The following is a 20609-nucleotide window of genomic DNA, read 5'->3' as shown; positions in this document are numbered from 1 at the left end:
TTTCCTCCATACACTGTTCAGAATTCATGATCCCTTAAAAATGTTTTATAGAGGCTTCACTGTTCATGTAAAGTATAAATGCATGTTTCACAATAAAGGGGAAATATCATTGGCAAACATCTCGAAAAGTTCTTGACAGTTTTGCTTCAAATTGTTACACAGTATTCTACTATCATTCAGACAATGTACATATTTTCTGTTAAAACTGACAGTGAGAAAGTAAATGCTGTGCTGTGAAAAAGCAGTTTCATTTTCTTGCTCACAGTCGGTTTTAACAAAGATATCACGGCATGTGAACCATTAGACAAATTGTTTCTTCCTCAGATATTATTTCTCCTTGTATCAAAAATGGGAAATATAGGACAAAATAATGGTAATATTGTGGAAAAGATAGATTTCTACTCACCATACAGTGGAGATATTGAGTTGCAGATAGGCACAACAAAAGCAATGTCAAACAAGTAAGCTTTCAACCAAAATGGCCTTCTTCTTTAATTAGACAACATAAACACACACAGACACACAATGCAACTCACTCACACATGACCACTGTCTCTGGCTGCTGAAGCCAGACTGTGAGTAGCTGTTGTGATGGGAGACGTAATCTGGGTGGTGGGGGTTAAGAGAAGGCTGGGACATGGATGGGGGAGGGATGATTGGATAGCATTGGGGGACAGTAAAGTGCTGCTTATGGGAGCGTACAGAGATGAGATGGAGGGTAGGGTAGCTAGGTACAGTTGGGAGGTTAGACAGAGGGTACGGAGGAGGCCCAGTGGAAAAGGAGACAAACAGAAAGACTGTGGCTGCAGTGGTGGAATAGAGGGCTATATAGTGTTGGAGAGGGAACAGGGAAGGGGATAGGTGGGTAGAGGATATTGACTAAAATGAAGGTTGACATCACAAAGGTTCTGAGAATGTAGGATACATTGCAGGGAGAGTTCACACCTGTGAAGTTTAAAAAAGCTGGTGTTGGTAGGACAGATCTAGACGGCACAGGCTATGAAGCAGTCAGTAAAATGAAGGTCATTGTGTTAGGCAGTATGCTAAGCAACTGGGTGGTCCAGATATTTCTTGATCACAGTTTGTCAGTGGCCATTCATGTGACAGACAGCTTGTTGGTTGTCATGCCCATGAAGAATGCAGCACAGTGGTTGCACCTTAGTTTGTATATCATGTTACTGGTTTCATAGGTAGCCCTGACTTTGATGGGATAGGCAATCCTTGTGATGGGACTGGAATAAGTGGGGGTGGGAGAATGTATGGGACAGGTCTTGCATCTAGGTCTATTACAGGGGTATGAGCCATAAGGCAAGGGATCTGGAGCAGGGTTTGTGTAGGTTCAGTGGGCAGTGGAATACCACAGTGGGAGGGGTAGAAAGGATAGTGAATTGGACATTCCTCATTTCAGGGCACAATAAGAGGTAGTCAAAACTCTGGCAGAAAATGTGGTTCAGTTGCTCCAGTCTGGGTGACACTGAGTTGAGAGTGGAATGCTGCAGGGCAGACATTGGGACTTTGGGAGGTGGGGGCGGGGGGGGGGGGGGGGGGAGGGGGGATTGGGGGAGCTGACTAAAGAGATAAGGCACAGGATATCTGTTTCTGTACAAGGTTAGGAGCATAATTTCTTTCTGTGAAGGCTTCAGTGAGACTCTTGGTATATTTTAAGAGGGACTTCTCATCGCTACCGATGTGATGACCATTGGTGACTAGGCTGTATGTGAGGGACAGCTTGGTATGGAACAGGTGGCAACTATCAAAGTGGAGGGAGTACTGTAGTTAGTAGGTTTGATATGGACAGATGTGCTGATGTATCCACGTTTGAGATGGAGGTCAACACTGAGGAAGGTGGCTTGTTGAGTTGAGGAGGACCAGGTGAAGTGAGTGGGGGAGAAGTTGTTGAGGGTCTGGAGAAATGTGAATGGGGGACCTCACCCTCATTCCCTATCATGAAGATGTCATCAGTGAATCTGAACTAGGTGAGGGATTTGGAATTCTGAGTGGTTAGAGAGGTTTTTCCAGATGGTCCAGGGATAGGTTTGCATATGATGTTGCATGCAGGTGTCCATTGCTGTACCCTGGATTTAATTATAAGTGATGACTTCAAAAGAGAAGTAATTGTTGGTGAAGATATAGTTTGTCATGGCGACCAGGAAGGAGGTTATCAGTTTGTAATCTGTTGGGCACTGTAAAGGGAGGTGGCATCAATAGTGTCAAGCAAGGCACTGTGTGATAAAGGAACAGGACCTGTGGATAGTCGGTGGAGGAAATGGGTGGTATCTTTTATAGAGTGTGGTAGGTCAGGAGTGATAAGCTGAAGATGTTGATCTACAAGAGCAGCGATTCTCTCAGTGGAGGCACAGAAACCAGCTGTAATGGGGCATCGTGAGTGGTAGTGTTTATCAACTTTACAAAGTATATGGAAGCTGGGGAGTGGTTTGGGTGGGGAGGGATGAATCTGACAGCTGCCAGTGTCCTTCTGCCAGGTAATCCTTGTGGTTCAAAAGAAAAGTGGTGCAGCCTTTGTCAGCAGGTCAGGATCAGTTTTTAGATGGGGACTGCAGTTCTTTCTGTACATGTGAGATTAGCTTGCATGTTGTGGGATTTGGGGAATGATGGTTGAGGAAGGTGTGAGGTTAAGAAAATCTGGAAAGTTAACAGGGGGTGATTTGGGGACAGTGGTAGTGGATCACAGTTGGATAGAGGAGTGAACTGAGTCAGGCAGGGTTCAACATTGGTCTTTGGTTGAGTCTGATTGGTAGTGTTGGTGGCAAAAAAGTGTTTCCACTGTAGGGACTGGCAGAAGGAGAGAAGGTCTTTAACAAGCCTTGCATGATTGAATTGAATGTGGAGTGGGACAAAAGGTGAGGCTGTTCGGAAGGACTAATACTTCTGTGGAAGAAAGGTTCATGACTGTATTTTGTGTCTGTTTATGTTCCGGTTTTTGTATGATGGTATAAGGGAGTTTTTTGAGGATGGGGTAAATGTAGTAGGTCTATGAAGCAGGGCTTGTCAACTATGAGGGGATATGGGGGCAGTTTGGAGGTTGTTGAAGAGATGGTGGATAATGGTAGTCCAAGGCAAGAGCGGGAGGTGAATAGGTTGGAAAGTTTTTTGAGGGGGCATAGCGAATGGTGCACTGGCTCCTGGAGGGCAAGAGCTTCAATGTGTGAGATGGGGTCCAAGAATTTGGGAGTGCATAGCAGGAGAATTTTATGGATGGAGAGGAGGTATTGCAGGGAGTATGGGCCTGATTGACAAGGTTTTGCAGGGCTAATGTCAGTGAGGTTAACAACTGGTGGAATCTGAACAGATGAAGGTCGTTGTGGAATGAGGTGCCGCAGCCATAGATGTGTAATTTGATGGTAAGGCCATTTGAGGCGATTTTATGAGTCAAGCAACAACACAGGAAAAGTATGTGGGACTGGGCTCTGGTCAGGAATAAGGAAATTTCTCTGTACTGGCACAGATTGAATGGCCAAGGATCTATATTGGACGGTAAAAAAAACTTAAAAATATGCAAATAACACAGAAATATGTGCAAAAAATCCACAAAAATACACCAAAATATGTAGGAAAAATCACAAAAAAAAAAACGGAATGGATGAAATGTGGGGAAACAAAATGAAACCTGAGGCAGTAGGCCAATAGTGAAAGGCGAAAACCCACTGAAATAATGTGAAAACACAATTAGATCAAAGGAAAAATAATTAAGAAGACTGTAATGTGGGTGGGTATCTATGAGGAAGGGGTACAGCTGGTGTGACTAGATTAGGTGAGGTTAGTATGTGCAAACTGGAAAAAAGGAGGAGAAGGAGTGGAGGGGGGGGGGGGGGGGTTAGTAGGAAAAGGTACAGGTTTTGTGGTGCAGGAAGGCACAGCAAATAACATGCAAAAATATGTAAAAGTGATGCAGGAAGAGTGATCAATTTGAAGGTCTAGGATTAATGACATCTGTGAGAGAAATGTAGCACATGAGATGCTGCACTAGCAATCAGCGGGCATGTAGCTGTGTGTTGTGGCAGCAAAGACAGTTGTTACAGTGTGGCTCTTAAGTAGGAGTGTGTGGTGCAGTTAGGAAGGCAACAAGTGAAACACAGGAAAGCGGAGAAAGAAGGACAGACACTGAGTATTGTAATGCATTAGAAAATAGTAACAAAGGAAGACAGTACTTGTTACGGAATGGAAGAAAAGCCATTAGGCAAAATCAAACAGTGGGAAATCCAGGATGAAACAATGACAATATTATAAAAAGGATAGATTGCTACTCACCATATAGAGGAGATGTTGAGTCACAGATAGACACAAAAAAAGAAAACTGTCAGCTTGTGCTAATGTATTACTATACTCACTGTCCATCCTTCTTTGCTGAGCACGCTTTCCAGCAAAAATTTCTTCATTTTATTGAGTTCTTAAAATTCTGTGCCATTTGCATCCTTCCTACCAACACCATGTTTTCTGAATTGTGCAGAAGGGAACTCTCCTTACAATAGCTCCTACATTTCCGTAACCCTCCTCGCCTCAATCTTCATTAGTCATTAACCTTCACCCATCCATCCTCTTCCCTGTTCCCACTCCAGCTCTATACATCCTTCTGTTCCATCAATACACCCCTAGTCTTTTTAATTCTCTACTTTTCCACTACCTGCCACCCTCCATCTAACCTCCCGATAGCACCTAGCTGTCCTACCCTCTCTCCACCTTATCCCTTTATGCTCCCACTAGCAGCAACTTACCACTCCCAACCCCTGACCTGCTATCTTTATCCCTCCTTACCCCCATGACCCAGGTTGCTTCTCCCATCATGTGCAGCTGCTCACAGTGTGGCCTCAGCAGCCAGAGAGTGGTCATTGAGAGTGAGTTGCATTTGCATGAGAGAGAGAGAGGGAGAAGGAGTGTGTGTATGTATGTTATCCAGTCTGGAAGAAGGCCTTTTTGGCCAAAAGCTTACTTGTTTGACAATCTTTCTCTTTATATATAATTTTAAACAAAATGCGTAATGGAGTGCTCTTTTGTTTTCTTCATTGCAGACAGTTTTAGGAGTAAAGAGGAATATTGCATATATGGTGCATCGACTTGTTATTAGAAAACTGCTGTGAAATGGAAATCTGTGAAATATGAATTATCCAAAACTTCGCAGTCCTATCCACTCACAGAGTAAAACTATAAGAAAAACCATCATTGAAGCTACTATCCTCACAGATGCAGCAGTTCGAGAGGTCTCTCCTGTACCCCTCATATTAATTACTGCAATCAATTTACCTATTTATTTTAAGCAACCTCATTTCCCGATTGAGGTTGTGTTTGCAATAAAAATAGACAAGGCTCATGTCAGAGAGAGAGGGGAAGAGGAGGAGAAAGGGGAAGGAGGAGATTGTCAGAGAAGGGGGTGAGGAGAAATTGGAGAGAAATATTTTTTCAGGGGAGGGGGGGGGGGGGAGGTCGGAGACGGAGAATGAGAGTAGGAGGAGGGTGAGACGTACAAGAGAGGGAGGAGGAGAAGGAGAAGATGAACAAAGAGAGGGGGAGGATGACGTGGACAGAGAGAGGGAGAGAAGAGATTAGGACATATATACAATTCCCATACATATTCAGCTATTGTGAGGCTTTTCCATGTTAGCCGGTAATTTATGTTAAAGAAAACAACTGTTTGGATCTGTTAAGCTCTATCTTGACTCAGGTGACATTCTTAAAGACTGCTGTTCAAGGTATTTATCAGACCGTGATGAATGAATGAATCAATCAATGAAATAATATTGGATCATAAATCAGTCAAAATGCACATATGTGTTAACTCTTGTACATAATTATGCACAACATAATAAATACATTTTTTGAGATGAAAAAAATTTTAATGTGTGCAAATGAAACTGAAAACTGTATAATACCACATAATATACAAAGGTGACTGCTTTAATCTCATATTTATTGTATACCATAATATACTGATAAGATATTCATTTACAGCCAAGTTATTCTTCATCTCATTGGACCTATCTCTGATAACATAAAGAACCTTATAAAAAACAGCACCTCATATGAGCTAATCGGATTGCACAGTCTTTGGCATTGTGATGAAGAACCACCCCTTTGGCATTTAACAAATGCTGACAGGAGAACTATAGCAACTGATGGTACAGCTTATCGTATGTGCCATGGTAACTTTACCTCAGGTGCTCACTGGGGACCAGTAATGAAGCTGAAGGTAAGTACTCATGTTTGAAAGTATGAGAAAGCTTTTCATGTATGTTTAAAGTGCAAATAGTTTTTTATAAAGTATTTGTCTTGACAAAAATATGAATCTCTAATGATTTTTCAAAGTGAACATGATACAGACAGAATATAAATAATGAGAAGAGGAAAGACAACAAAACCATTCAGGATGCTGAATAAGCATTGAGCATTGGTTAGGCACACAGAAGATGATAACTGCAGCTCAGCTTGCAATTTAGAGATGTGGGACTGACTCCAGCCCACCCATTCCACTCAGGACTTCCATTCCTGAGTGCTTACTTATGATTAAATTAGCTGAGAAAACTGCCATTGCCTAGGTCAGAATATATGTAATGGGAGAAGGAATGAATACCATTCTAGGTATGAAATGCCTACAGATGTATATGTCATTGAGGATATTATGAGTGCAGTTATGCTCTTAAGAATCAAACAATGGAAACTCCAGGTAGGAATACAACAATATAGGAAAAGACAGATTGCCACTTACTGTAAAGGAGACACGTCAAGTTGCAGATAAGCACAATTAAAATGCACTCACATAAAGCTTTCAGCCTTCATCAGTAAAATATGCATGCACACAAACACACACACACACACACACACACACACACACACACACACACACACACACACACACACACAAATGTGTGCATGAGAAAACACACCTCATGCTCACACAACTGCAACAAACTGGAGTGTCTCGGGCTGGAATCCTATCAATTCATAGATTAAAACTATGAGAAAAATTGTAATCAGAGCTACTATCCTCACAGATGCAGCAGTTAGTGAGGTTTCTCCTGTACCCCTTTTATTAATGATTCCAACAAATTTACCTATTCATTTTAAAAGTAACTTCTGCCCAAGATGCTGGAGTTGGTCGCGTGTGCATGAGGTGTGCTTGCTTGCTTGCTTGTGTGTGTGTGTGTGTGTGTGTGTGTGTGTGTGTGTGTGTGTGTGTGTGTGTGAGTGTGTGCGTGCGTGCGTGCGTGGGTGTGTGTCTTTTACAGATGAAGGCTGTGGCCAAAAGCTGTATGTGAGTGTCTTTTAATTTTTCCTGTCTGCAACTTGAGGGTCTTCTTTACGGTAAGTATCCTGTTAGTAAGGTAGTTTGGTCATGATGTGTGGCATTGAGTGAGTGTGGTGGGCAAAAATCTGTGAAATATGGAGCAATAAATACTCTTACATAAAGCTAAGTAATATATGACTTACAAACTTTACCATGTATGTGGAAATGTTTTTATTGTTTCCTTCACAACACAATGTAATGGTGACAGCGTCCTCAACATGTTCCATCCATTCTGTGATGGATGATAATACTCATGAAGAATAATGCAAAAGAAGAATAAGCAAAGTCATTTACAAAAGCATGCTAAATTATGAAAAGGAATATACCCAAAAAGAATAATTTTCTGAAATCACTGTAGTGTACCACTCTATTATTCATGTGTTACTTTCAAGTATTTTTATCTTTGAGTGTATGTGAATTTTTTTCTTTGTGTATTTGTTGATTTTTGGTAAAGTGTGAATGTCAAAAGCATTCTGAGAGATTAGAAACTGATCTGTTTGACATTACACATGATGATTAAAGAGTGAACGATGAAATGGGCAAGCATCATATTATGTCGGATGAATAAAACTATAAACACATTTTCACATGTATGGTAGACCCCATATGTCACAGAGTATATAGCTTTCCCTAAAATTATTTATCACTCCATATTTCATGGATTTTTTCTCACCACGCTCACCTCCTCCTGCCATGCAAACTCCCACAGCTTGAGACCAAGGGCTATCTCTACCACAACAACCACAAAATCACAAACACACACACAGAATTTCGAGCTTTCGCAACCGGCGGCTGCTTCATCAGGAAAGAGACAAAGAAAAGGAAAGATGAAAGGATGTGGGTTTTAAGGGAGAGGGTAAGGAGTCATTCCAATCCCGGGAGCGGAAAGACTTACCTTAGGGAGAAAGGATAGATATATACTCGCGCGCGCGCACACACACACACACACACACACACACACACACACACACACACACACACATCCATCCATACATACACAGACACAAGCAGACATATTTAAAGTTTAGAAGTTTCTTTCTATTTTATATATATAAAATAGAAAGAAACTTCCACATGGGAAAAATATATTAAAAACAAAGATTCCAAGACTTACCAAGCGGGAAAGCGCCGGCAGACAGGCACATGAACAAAACACACAAACACACACACAGAATTACTAGCTTTCGCAACCGATATATTAAAAACAAAGATTCCAAGACTTACCAAGCGGGAAATCGCCGGCAGACAGGCACATGAACAAAACACACAAACACACACACAGAATTGCTAGCTTTCGCAACCGATGGTTGCTTCTTCAGGAAGGAGAGGGAAAGACGAAAGGATGTGGGTTTTAAGGGAGAGGGTAAGGAGTCATTCCAATCCCGGGAGCGGAAAGACTTCCCTTGGGGGAAAAAAAGGACAGATGTACACTCGCACACACACACACATATCCATCCGCACATACACAGACACAAGCAGACATTTGTAAAGGTTGATGGTCATCCCCACAAATTCTATCATCATTGTGAATGGCAGCTTGAAACATGCAACACGCCATACACACAGGCTGGCGGGAGGAGTGTTATGCCATGGAAGATGTTCTCCTGTACTTGTGTGGGACTTGCGGTAGCACTCAAAAGACATGCTGACAGCTGTGAACTCCCTGCATCCTTTCATGCTTGATGTATTCCCCGATGGTGATGTCATGTTTCAACTGCATAACTGTCCATGTCTTGGAGCCAGAATTGTGCTACAGTGGTTTGAGGAGCATTGTAGTGTACTCACATTGATGGCTCAGTGACCAAATTTGCCTCCTGTAAATCTTAGGGAGCCCATCTTGGTCACTATTGGGCACCATCACGTTCTACACAAATCAACAACCATTATTTGCACTAATTACATGACCTATGTGTAGACATCTAATGCCTCATACTTCTGCAAACCTACCAACAAACTGTTGGATTCCTGATAATCAAAATCAGTGATGTATTTCATTCCAAAGATAGACAAACAAGCGGTTAAGCAGATGATCATAATGCTTTGGCTCATGAGTGTATATGAAGACTGAAGTGACAAATGAAAATTTGTAAGGCTGGGATTCAAGCACAGGTGCTAACCACTACACTGCCTTGGCACAGCTGTTTTGCACAGCTGCACAGATTACCCTATCATGCCTCTCTCCTCAATCCAAATTCCTATTCAGACATCAGCCCATTTGGCATTCCCCTTAATCTTGAACACCTTTGCAGAGGCTCTCCAACTATATTGAAATAGCATCTCAGTATCGAACAAAATGGTGCAGCCTGCTTGAAACATAGGGATAGGTACTTTTGTAAAATGAAACTGTATGGTTCCAAAGCCTTATGAAGTCTCAAATATCTATTATGTATATACACAGACAGAAGCAACAATTGAAAATGTGTACTAAAGCTAGGATTTGAACCTAGTTCTCCACCTCACTAGCCAGATGCACTAACCAGTAAACCTCATTGGGAGAGTGACTGTGTATAACTGCACAGACTGCGACGATTGTTCATCTGATGTACTTTCCAGTTTCAGTCTATAGATGATTATGACAGGGTAAGAAGTAAAGCTGAAACTGCCACAGGACTTCCATTCTGAAAGATAAGATTTTGTAGTCACTTTTACTGGTACATATGTTTGTCAGCAGTACTAAACACATCAGCATCTGAAGCTACTTGATGATCAGAAGTGCCATCTTACAAGACTATAAGATAGCACTTTTGCAAGATATTAAGTTCAATAAAGAGAATTACTACTTCATAACTCAAATAAGATCCACCTGACAAAGAAAAAGCATTCAACTAGTACACGCGTGTAGTTTAAATATAACTCAAAGAAGTATGATTACAGAAATAATCCCACACATTCGGAAAGGGTATTGTCAGATTAACAATGTAGGTATTATTGAAACATAATGTTTCTACATTGAATCTTTTCACTTTGTAGTTTTTATACTGCTTTCCTATACCATGGTTAGATATTAACTATTCCTTCCAGACTATAAAACTATTTGTTAACAAACTGTCATTATCTAAGACTGAAGCTACTAATTGCTCACCAATGCAGCAGCAGGATGGTAGGGAGGGGAGGGGAAATTATAACACAAAGCAGTATATAAGAGATAAATGACATAGAATAAGTCATGAGACCCAAAAAGGATATTGGAAAGATAATATAACTAGATAGATAAGAAATCTCCTCACCAAGTGGTGGCACGAGAAAGCACATATGGAAGTTAAAGAAATGTCCATGCTTTCAGAGTCAGGGGCTCCTTCTTCTGGCAGAAGGGTTGAAGGGGAAGGAAAAGGGATGAAGGAAAAAGACTGGTAAGATTTAGGAAATGAGAAGAGTTATGGAATAGTCAGCCACAACCCTGGATCAGGGGAGACTTACCAGATGAGATGGGAAGGAAAGACTGATTGTTTTAGACTGCACTGGAGGGATTTGGAAAGGTGAGAGCTTAAAGGTGGAAGATAAGGTAATAATCAATACAGATTACTGACAAAACATCATGTAAGTGTTAAAAAGAGCAGAGAGCTAAGAGCATTATACCTGGTAGACAAGGAGGTGGGAGGGGAGGATGAGGGTGAGGAAAAAAATAGACAGGTCAGACAATGAAAGATATAGAAAACTAAAAATGGCTGAACATGGGAATAGCTACTGAAAAGAAATGCTGAAACCAAAGGAATGAGAGAATTTATGTAAATTAAGGCCAGAGAAATTGTGAGATTTATTAGCTAATGGTGTAAGTTTTGTTAAAATGTTAAAATGTGATGCACACTAAAAAGTTCTCAGCATGGCACAAAAATGCCACTGAAATTCAATGGTGTGGGGGTGTAAGACGATTTCTGTGTGGGGATAGGTTGTGACAGTATTCCAGGGTGAGGAATCAGACCACTGGTAGCTTAGACAAACAGAATCAAAAGTCAAAACATTTTATTAAAACTGATGTACTACACTCACAGCATCTCTGTGAGGCAGTGCCCATGCTCCCTCCCCCCCACCCCCCACCTCCCCACAACACACATCCAGGACAGCACATAACAACAGCGAGCTGGTAGCTAATAGGACATGACATTGGTACCCAGGAATGTTGACTCCAGAAGCATTTGTGTGCACCCCAGTTAATGGAACACAACTGCTCCTGGTGGTGGATCTCACCCCTGTGAGTGACAGTGTGGGCCGCCTAGGTGTCTGCACCAGCACGGAAGGGTGGATGGCTGTACTGCCCTGATCTCATTCCGAAGCCCTCCAGGGCAAGAGTCTGGCTGCTGCAGTAGTGGACCAGGAGGCAGCCTCTGGTGGAGGAGTACCATGTCCAAGAAGGAGAACTTGGCACTAGCAGAAGGTGCAGTGGTGGAGGCCTGAACTTCTAGCAGCTGCACTATCCTGTACCATTCAGTCATCTGGCACAGTCCATTCATCCCTATAGGCACTGCTGGACTGCTGTCCCCTCTGCTAAGATTAATAGTTATTTATATTGATCTGTGGCCCCCATTTTTGTACTATTGCACTTTTTCCAGTTACGCTCAGGTCAATAAATATGGGGCCTGGTGGTGTCTAATGGTTTAGCTCATCCTGCAAGATCTCTGTTTCACCATTGCATTGCATTATCACAATAACTGGCCTACCCCTTCATTTCAAGCACATTTTGTAATACATCTTACCCATTCTACCGGGACCAGGATCTGAACTAATGTGGGTTTGGGGAGGGGGGAGAAGGTTACACTTAATATAGGTGGAGATAGAACAGAACAGTGTCAGAGCTACTATGCTGCAGGTATCGTAACATTCAAGATCACATCTGCATGATGCTGTCCCTCCCTATACATACTATAGCAGCACTTTGACCAAAATATTCGTTTCTTGCATTATTGTGAGCTGGCTCAGGGAGTGGTGTAGTTTTGGTTACTGTGTTACTCAGGAAGGTTTCATTCTATGCTGGAAGTGAGTCCATTGGTTTGTGTGGCCAGTACATAATCCCCATAACCATGACTGGTAGATGTTAAGTTGAACCTGTTATGTTGCAGATTGTTCCACTGATTAATATTCCACAAACGCTTGGTTCCACTCATTTTGCCCCTATAAGTCTACCCTACTCACAGGAGTTTGCTACTGTCACATACAAGGGCAACGTACTTGAGGACAATATTCTGGAAATGGAAGAGAATGTAGATGAAGACGAAATGGGAGATACAATACTGCGTGAAGAGTTTGACAGAGTACTGAAATACCCGAGTCGAAATAAGGCCCCTGGAGTAGACAACATTCCATTAGAACTACTGATGGCCTTGGGAGAGCCAGTCCTGACAAAACTCTACCATCTGGGGTGCAAGATGTATGAGACAGCCAAAATACCCTCAGACTTCAAGAAGAATATAATAATTCCAATCCCAAAGAAAGCAGGCGTTGACAGATGTGAAAATTACTGAACAATCAGTTTAATAAGCCACAGTTGCAAAATACTAACGCAAATTATTTACAGATGAATGGAAAAACTAGTAGAAGCTGACCTTAGGGAAGATCCGTTTGGATTCCATAGAAATATTGGAACATGTGAGGCAATATTGACCTTACAACTTATCTTGGAAGAAAGATTAAGGAAAGGCAAACCTACATTTCTAGCATTTGTAGACTTAGAGAAAGCTCTTGACAACATTGACTGGAATACTCTCTTTCAAATTCTAAAGATGGCAGAGGTAAAATACAGGGAGCGAAAGGCTATTTACAATTTGTACAGAAACCAGATGGCAGTTATAAGAGTCGAGGGACATGAAAGAGAAGCAGTGGTTGGGAAGGGAGTGAGACAGGGTTGTAGCCTCTCCCCGATGTCATTCAATCTGTATATTGAGCAAGCAGTAAAGGAAACAAAAAAAATTCAGAGTAGGTATTAAAATCCATGGAGAAGAAATAAAAACTTTGAGGTTCACCAATGACATTGTAATTCTGTCAGAGACAGCAAAGGACTTGGAAGAGCAGTTGAATGGAATGGACAGTGTCTTGAAAGGAGGATATCAGATGAACATCAACAAAAGCAAAACGAGGATAATGGAATGTAGTCAAATTAAGTCAGCTGATGCTGAGGGTATTAGATTGGGAAATGAGACATTTAAATTAGTAAAAGAGTTTTGCTATTTGGGGAGAAAAATAACTGATGATGGTTGAAGTAGAGAGGAAATAAAATTTAGACTGACAATGTCAAGGAAAGCGTTTCTGAAGAAGAGAAATTTGTTAACATTGAGTATAGATTTAAGTGTCAGGAAGTCATTTCTGAAAGTATTTGTATGGAGTGTAGCCATGTATGGAAGTGAAACGTGGACAGTAAATAGTTTGGACAAGAAGAGAATAGAAGCTTTCAAAATGTGGTGCTACAGAAGAATGCTGAAGACTAGATGGGTAGATCACATAACTAATGAGGAGGTATTGAATAGAATTCGGGAGAAGAGGAGTTTGTGGCACAGCTTGACAAGAAGAATGGACCAGTTGGTAGAACATGTTCTGAGGCATCAAGGGATCAGAAATTTAGCATTGGAGGTCAGCGTGGAGGGTAAAAATCATAGAGGGAGACCAAGAGATGAATGCACTAAGCAGATTCAGAAGGATGTAGGTTGCAGTAAGTACTCGGAGATGAACAAGCTTGCACAGGATAGAGTAGCATGGATAGCTGCATCATGCCAGTCTCAGGACTGAAGACCACAACAAACAACTACATTGTCATACACAGAATAGACCCAGTGTAACCCTGCTTGTTGGAAATATGTTTTAGGTTCCATGGTGTCCCATGGACAACCCTGATTGCCTGTTTTCCTATAACCAGTTGAACTTTGCATGCGTCTGTGCCAGTCTGGCTTACCCAGGTTGGGCACACCATAATTCTTACACTCTGCCAGCACTGGAGCTTTTCTGCTGTCATTACCACATGCCTGCCCCCCCCCCCCCCCCCTCCATCCTCTACTGAACCAGTACATATTATAGTGCCTGGTCCATTCTAACTTCTATCAAAGCTGCTTGATAGTTCAGCCAGTAAATTCTGCTGAGCTGAGTAGGCTCCACGATGAATCTTAACTCAAGTGGCAACTTCTCCCACATTCTGCAGTCCTACCAAGTACTGCTCTGGTGCTAGAAGGACTGGACTCAGCTGTCCATGTACTGTGTGATATGAATTACTTCCTGTAAACTTGTCATTACGGCCCATACACTCCAATAAGCTGTCTGCTAGTGACTGCAATGTAAGGTGAAAACATATGCATTTGGGTTTTAGTTGTGATAGTTGGCTTAGTTTAGTTAGGTATTGCATGGTACTATTTCATATGCATCCTGTACCATGCTTCACAATGTTGTGTTGAAGGGTTACCTTGTTTTTAATGAATCTGTAGTTGTGCTGCCAATCAAGTGAATCTATACTGCATACTTTGGATTTTTATGAACATGTATCACGGTTAAACTACAGTTTGCCTGAATGCATTTGAATTGACATTGAAATTGGACACATACACAGCAATATTATACCTTTACACACGATATGGTAAAAGTGTAGATAGGGTCCAGTTGCATACTTAACACATTTCCTGCAGCAATGTTTTTGATGCTCACTATGTGGTATGACAGCAACAAAAGGGGGTGTGTCAGCTGATGCTTTTACGCAGCCAATGAGAGAGCGGTGTACAAATGGTAAAATGGTATGTTTGTAAGGAAGAAACATTGTACCATTCTCACATCAATATAGAAGCAAAATGTGATATGTATTCTCAGGTCCCACTGTAACCACAACCTCAGAAATCACAACATATTTGGAATGAACAGCCAAGTATCTGTGACAATGAAGATGTAAATCTCACAATGGTCCTATTAAGATGGTGGTTATCACTAAAAGTAACAATACCCCAGATGACAGGCATAATAAGCAAGAACAGCAGTGAAGATAAAACTAGGAGACCACCAACTAGAGTGTTTTACTTACCTTGGAAGTGTAATCTCCAGTGATAATTTGGTTAGAAATGAAATCACCAACAGAGTGCAAAAAGGATCTGAACTCTACTAACAAGTAAGATCACTTTTATGGGATGACTTGATTCCAAAACTTGCCAAATCGATGATGTTTAATAGCTATTTCATACCAATATTGACCTATGGTATTGAAACATTCAGTGTATTAGTATAGGTTGGCCTGTGAGCCAGCTATTGCTTGGAAACTGAACTCATTTCATATGACAAAAAGAGGATCATCAAGGCTGCCAGCATCAGAGATGAAATTTCTTAGTTCCACCATTCAGAAGACCAAGATGGACAAGTTAAGGAATTAGGAGGAGAGGAAAGAAGCCGGAATAATATAGAAGCAAAATGTGATATGTATTCTCAGGTCCCACTGTAACCACAACCTCAGAAATCATTGGATCGAATTGGCACATCTAGACTTAAATTGTACGTGCATGTGATGAGAATGGAGCCAACTAGAACAGCCAAAATAAATTTGGAAAGACAGCTGGATGGGAAAAGGCCTCAAGGAAGACCTTAAACCCAATGGATGCATGTGATTAAGGCTGATCTAGTGATCAGAGGATGGACAGTGGATGATGTTTTCCATGAACAGGTGTATTTGGACAGGGTAAAGTGGAAGAGGTTCATTACCAGTACCTGGGAAACTGGAACTGATAAATAATGATGATGAGTAGAGAAGATAAAAAATTAATGCAAACAATTTCTTTTTTATTATTTTATTCCCCTTTGTGTTATCAAAATGTAAGCAATCAATAAATGATGTAAGTTTAGAACAGATATAATGCTAAAGTTTTAGGCAGACACTTTGTGACAATAAAACAATTTGTATTATTCAGAATATGTTAAAAAGAAATTTTTCTCAGGGAACCTCTTAAAAAATTGGGGGATTGCCTCATATTCATGGTTGTCTTATACTCCTACACATGGTACCTCTCTCAGCCAATGTGTATATTCCTCCATATTCCTTGAAAACACAATTATATCATCAAGGTACACCACACATTGCCAAGGCTTTAATCCCCTAAGTACCCTGTCGAACAACCATTGAAGCACTGATGGCACATTCTTCAACCCAGATGATAACCTTTGATACTCATAATATCGCAAAAGTGCCAAGAATGCTGTTTTCAGTCAGTCTTCTAGAATCATATCTAGCTGATAGTACCCACTCCTTAAAACCATGTTAGAGAAATACCAACACTGCCCTAAGTGATATTGGGTATGGAATATGCATTGGTTACTGTTGTACTATCAGGTTGATGACAGTCACAAGAGATCCTGTATTTCTTGGAATCATCAGTTAACACTTTGGAGACTGGCCACTTGGAAGAATATTGAACTTAGAAAATTGGCCTATCATGCATTATTGAGAGAGTTACTAGCACATACGTAATTGATGTATCTTCAAGAGTAATACATACTAAAGAGGGCCAAGCTTCAAAATTTGTTTTTCATTTTGTGCGGTGACTCATTGAATAATTCCTTCCTCTTGAGCTTCCAAAATTTCTTGTTCACTCAGCAGAAGTGACATATTTGTAGCAGAATTACTGCAAACTGTGAAAGCTGATGAGCACACACACAAAATTATGTCATTGTGATCATTTTGGCTCAGACATTCATGACAGCAGCTGTTACATTTGCTAATGTTTCTTATAAAATAATTGTGGAAATCAATAACAGAAGGCAGCACCAGTCAAGGGACAAGTCACACGAAGTTCATACATTGTTCTCATATGAAATGAGTTCAGTTTTCAAGCGATAGCTGGCTCACAGCCCAACCTATACTTATACACTGACTTTTTGTCATATGAAATAAGTTCAGTTTCCAAGCAATAGCTGGCTCACAGGCCAACCTATACTAATACACTGAATTTTTAACACAAAGTTGCAACCCCAGCTGTGCTTGGGCTTGGTCTCCAAAATTCTTTGGCACAACCACAATGGTGTCTCACCATGGACTAGTGCTTCCCTCTATTATCCCATCAGCTAGCTGGAGGTTTGTGAAATCCTCCATAATAGGCCGCAAATGCCAAGGTATACACTGGTGCTTCACTCCTAGTTGGTGTTCAGTCTTGCATCTTGGGTGTCATTGACAATGGACCCTGAGGATAAACCAAGTCCTTGAACTCCAGTTAGTAATTTCTCCATTTCTGCCCTCTGTTTCCTGTAGATACTCCACCTTTTTATGCAATGCAGTTTTAGCAATGGCCTTTGGCTGACCATGCCAGGATATCCAGATTCATCACTAACAGACCCTTCCTTAGCCTCTCTTCATGATGCCAAAATTATCAAAGTTCACGGGCACCAACTTCCTGCCATCCCCCTCCTGTATACGTACAATACTTCTCCTTACAAAACAATGTGATGCATCCAATACATTACTCTGTTTTAGTGGCTCTATTAGACATAACATATCAACAGGTAACTCCAGTTATATAGTCATCCAAAGGAACTTTCTGGTGCCCTCTGGCTTGTCCCTTAAGATAGATGCACCTTGCAACAGTTCTTCACTGGTGACAGCTTCCCTCAGCAACCATAATGTCATTGTGGCTTCTATGTCAGTGGAAGTTGCAAAAATGCCAAAGAAACAGCTTAGAGTTTTATTGTTTGGGAAAGCAAATAAAAGTGTCATTAATGAATATCTTCATAGTCAGCTCCAAGCATTCACTGCAGGACACAAAGATATTGAACATCTTTGGTCAGAATTTAACAGTATTGCACACCACATGCTAGAGAAACATGTGCCTAGCAAAAATATAGGGGAGGGAAAGGATCCACCTTGGTTTGACAAACATATCAGGAAGTTGCTGAGAAAACAGAGAATTTTGCACAATCGTTTTAAACATAGTCACTGCCCTGCTGACAAACAGAAATTATGGAAAATGAAAGCAGCTGTCAAAAGGTCAATGAGCGATTCTTTTAACAAATTTCAAAGCAATATTTTACCTGCAGATTCTAAAAATAACACCAAAAAATTTTGGTTGTACATAAAATCTGTGAACACTACAAATAATTCAATACCTCCTCTTGCTGGTGGCACAGGTAATGCAACAGATGATGAAAAACAGAAGGCCAAAATTCTAAACCTAGCTTTCAAAAACTTGTTTATGGTAGAGGACTGCAACACCATTCCCCCTTTCAGTTATCAAACAAATGCAAGGATGGCTGACATAGTGTTTAGTGTATCTGGGATTGTAAAACACTTAAGATCCTTAGACGCCAGGAAGGCATCTGGTCCAGATGGTATCCCTGTAAGATTCTGGTTGACAATGCTACAAAAAGAGCACCATTCATATCCATCATCTATCAGAGATCACTGGAACAGCAGAAAGTTCCATGGGGCTGGAAGAAGGCCCAGGTCATAACAATCTACAAAAAGGGTAGAAAATCAGATGCACATAACTACTGGCCAATTTCACTGACGTCGATTTGTTGTAGAATCATGGAACATATTTTGTGTTCAGACATAATGACCTTTCTAGCCTCTGAGAAGCTCATCTGCAGAAATCAGCATTGCTTTAGGAAACAGCAGTCATGTGAGACACAGCTGGCCCTCTTTGTGCATGATATACAACAAGCTCTAGATACTGGCTCCCAGGTTGATGCCATATTCCTCGACTTTCAAAAGGTGTTCGACTCAGTTCTGCACTGTCACTTGCTCCAAAAAGTGTGTGCTTATGGTCTATCCAATGACATATGTAGATGGATAGAAAGTTTTCTGGCGGACAAAGAGCAGTATGTCGTCCTGAATGGGGAGGCTTCAACAGAAACAAGCGCCCCTGTGTGCAACAAAACCCTATGTTTCTTGCTCCTCACATTCTCTAATGTAGCACACTTCACCTGTGCATATGTAGTGTACTTGATGCATCAAAAGTTACCATGATCACCACTTGCAGACTTGGGGTTCTCTCTTGCATTTAATATTAATCCATTTCCCCCTTGCCACCTCTGTTACTGCTTCCACTATTCTGTTCCATCCTATACACTCTGTTAAGGCTATCAACATTGCCTCTCAATGTCTCCCATTCCTGCAATAGCACTTCACATATGCAGAAAATATTTGCCATTTATCCCACACCACATCAGTCTTCTTAGATTCTGTTGCTAACCTGACACCAGAATACATATCTTGCAGGACACCAGTATGAACCTGTCTTGACATATCAGGTGACAGGCCCCTCGGGTGACAAGTATCCTGTGCTTTGCTTCCGGTAGCATAACTGTATTTGCCTCATCACTCTTTCCTAGCTTGTATGTATCTACATTAATCTTATGCATCCCATTAGCAAAATTCTCCATTACCTCACTGTGCCTTTTCATGATTCCACTTAATTGTTCCCAAAAAAAACCTCATAATGTTTCTCTTTCTATATCACTGCAGGAGGACCTGACCTGATTGCCCAAATGTATTTGCATTTTTCAATGCCTCCATACACCTAACAAAAGTTTTTGCCTCTCGTAGCAACTGCAGCTTTGTCACTTTCAACAACTGACTGTCTGACCAATTAGCCATCCCTGCTGACATTTTCAGGTTCTTCAAGACAGACACCATATCTTCAGCTGACCTACAAGAAAAAGGAGTACCAGTAATCATGCTGGTAGTTGTTGAATCTACTTAAGCCCCTGATGGCTAGATTGGCACCAACGGCTCATCTTTAATAGCCATTTGACTTAGTAACTCTGTTTTACCCATGTATAACTATGCTGCCTTTTTCAGTAACACCCACAATGCCTCTCACTTGGAAACATCCTGTGTCCATGACTCTGCCATTGCAAAACCTTTAGCTTCCATCCACAACAAAGACAGCAAAGCACCAATTCACAATACTCCACAAATGCTCCAAATAACAACCAATTTATACCCTACACCTTCTTATCAATCACTTTAAATGTAGTACACTGGCAGGATGGACATAATGGTGGCATGTACCTAACATCGATTCTGCACAAGGTGCTTTATGCCATGGCAGGGTGCACTGCAAACACCTGGCTGCAAATAGTGCTCCCTGAGTCCCATGAAATACAGTATGTCTATCAACTCTGCCAGTTTGATTAATATAACTTTCAAGTTCCAATGTATCTCTCCCCTTGACACTATATCTTCAGCACACACAATCAGAATCAACAGCTTGCTCACTCCACTCATTGCATGACTCCTGCAAGCTGTAGATGTGGCCTTGTGGTGTTTGGAAGCCCTAACATCCACTAACGTTCATCTGTTGTTGACTTCAGACACCAACTGAAGTGGTCCTGTGTATGGGACCATTTCTGTGCAGGGTTGGGTCACAGC

At 41.2% G+C, this 20609-nt stretch overlaps 1 protein-coding gene across 6 annotated transcripts in view; it reads left to right on the top strand.

Moving 5' to 3' along the window:
• LOC126335174 (adhesion G-protein coupled receptor G6-like) overlaps positions 1-20609 on the top strand; it is a 166861-nt gene that overhangs the window by 85388 nt on the left and 60864 nt on the right. For all 6 annotated transcript variants that reach the window (XM_049998157.1, XM_049998160.1, XM_049998161.1 and 3 more), the window contains one exon: positions 5965-6202. In XM_049998157.1, coding sequence (XP_049854114.1) covers positions 5965-6202 — 238 coding nt within the window. The remainder of the gene's footprint in view (positions 1-5964; positions 6203-20609) is intronic.

This window comes from Schistocerca gregaria, chromosome 2 (genome assembly GCF_023897955.1).
Source record: "Schistocerca gregaria isolate iqSchGreg1 chromosome 2, iqSchGreg1.2, whole genome shotgun sequence".
In the NCBI taxonomy this organism is placed as follows: Eukaryota; Metazoa; Arthropoda; class Insecta; order Orthoptera; family Acrididae; genus Schistocerca; species Schistocerca gregaria.
The sequence above is the reverse complement of the archived record's forward strand: the minus strand, read 5'-3'. Positions and strand labels throughout refer to the sequence as shown.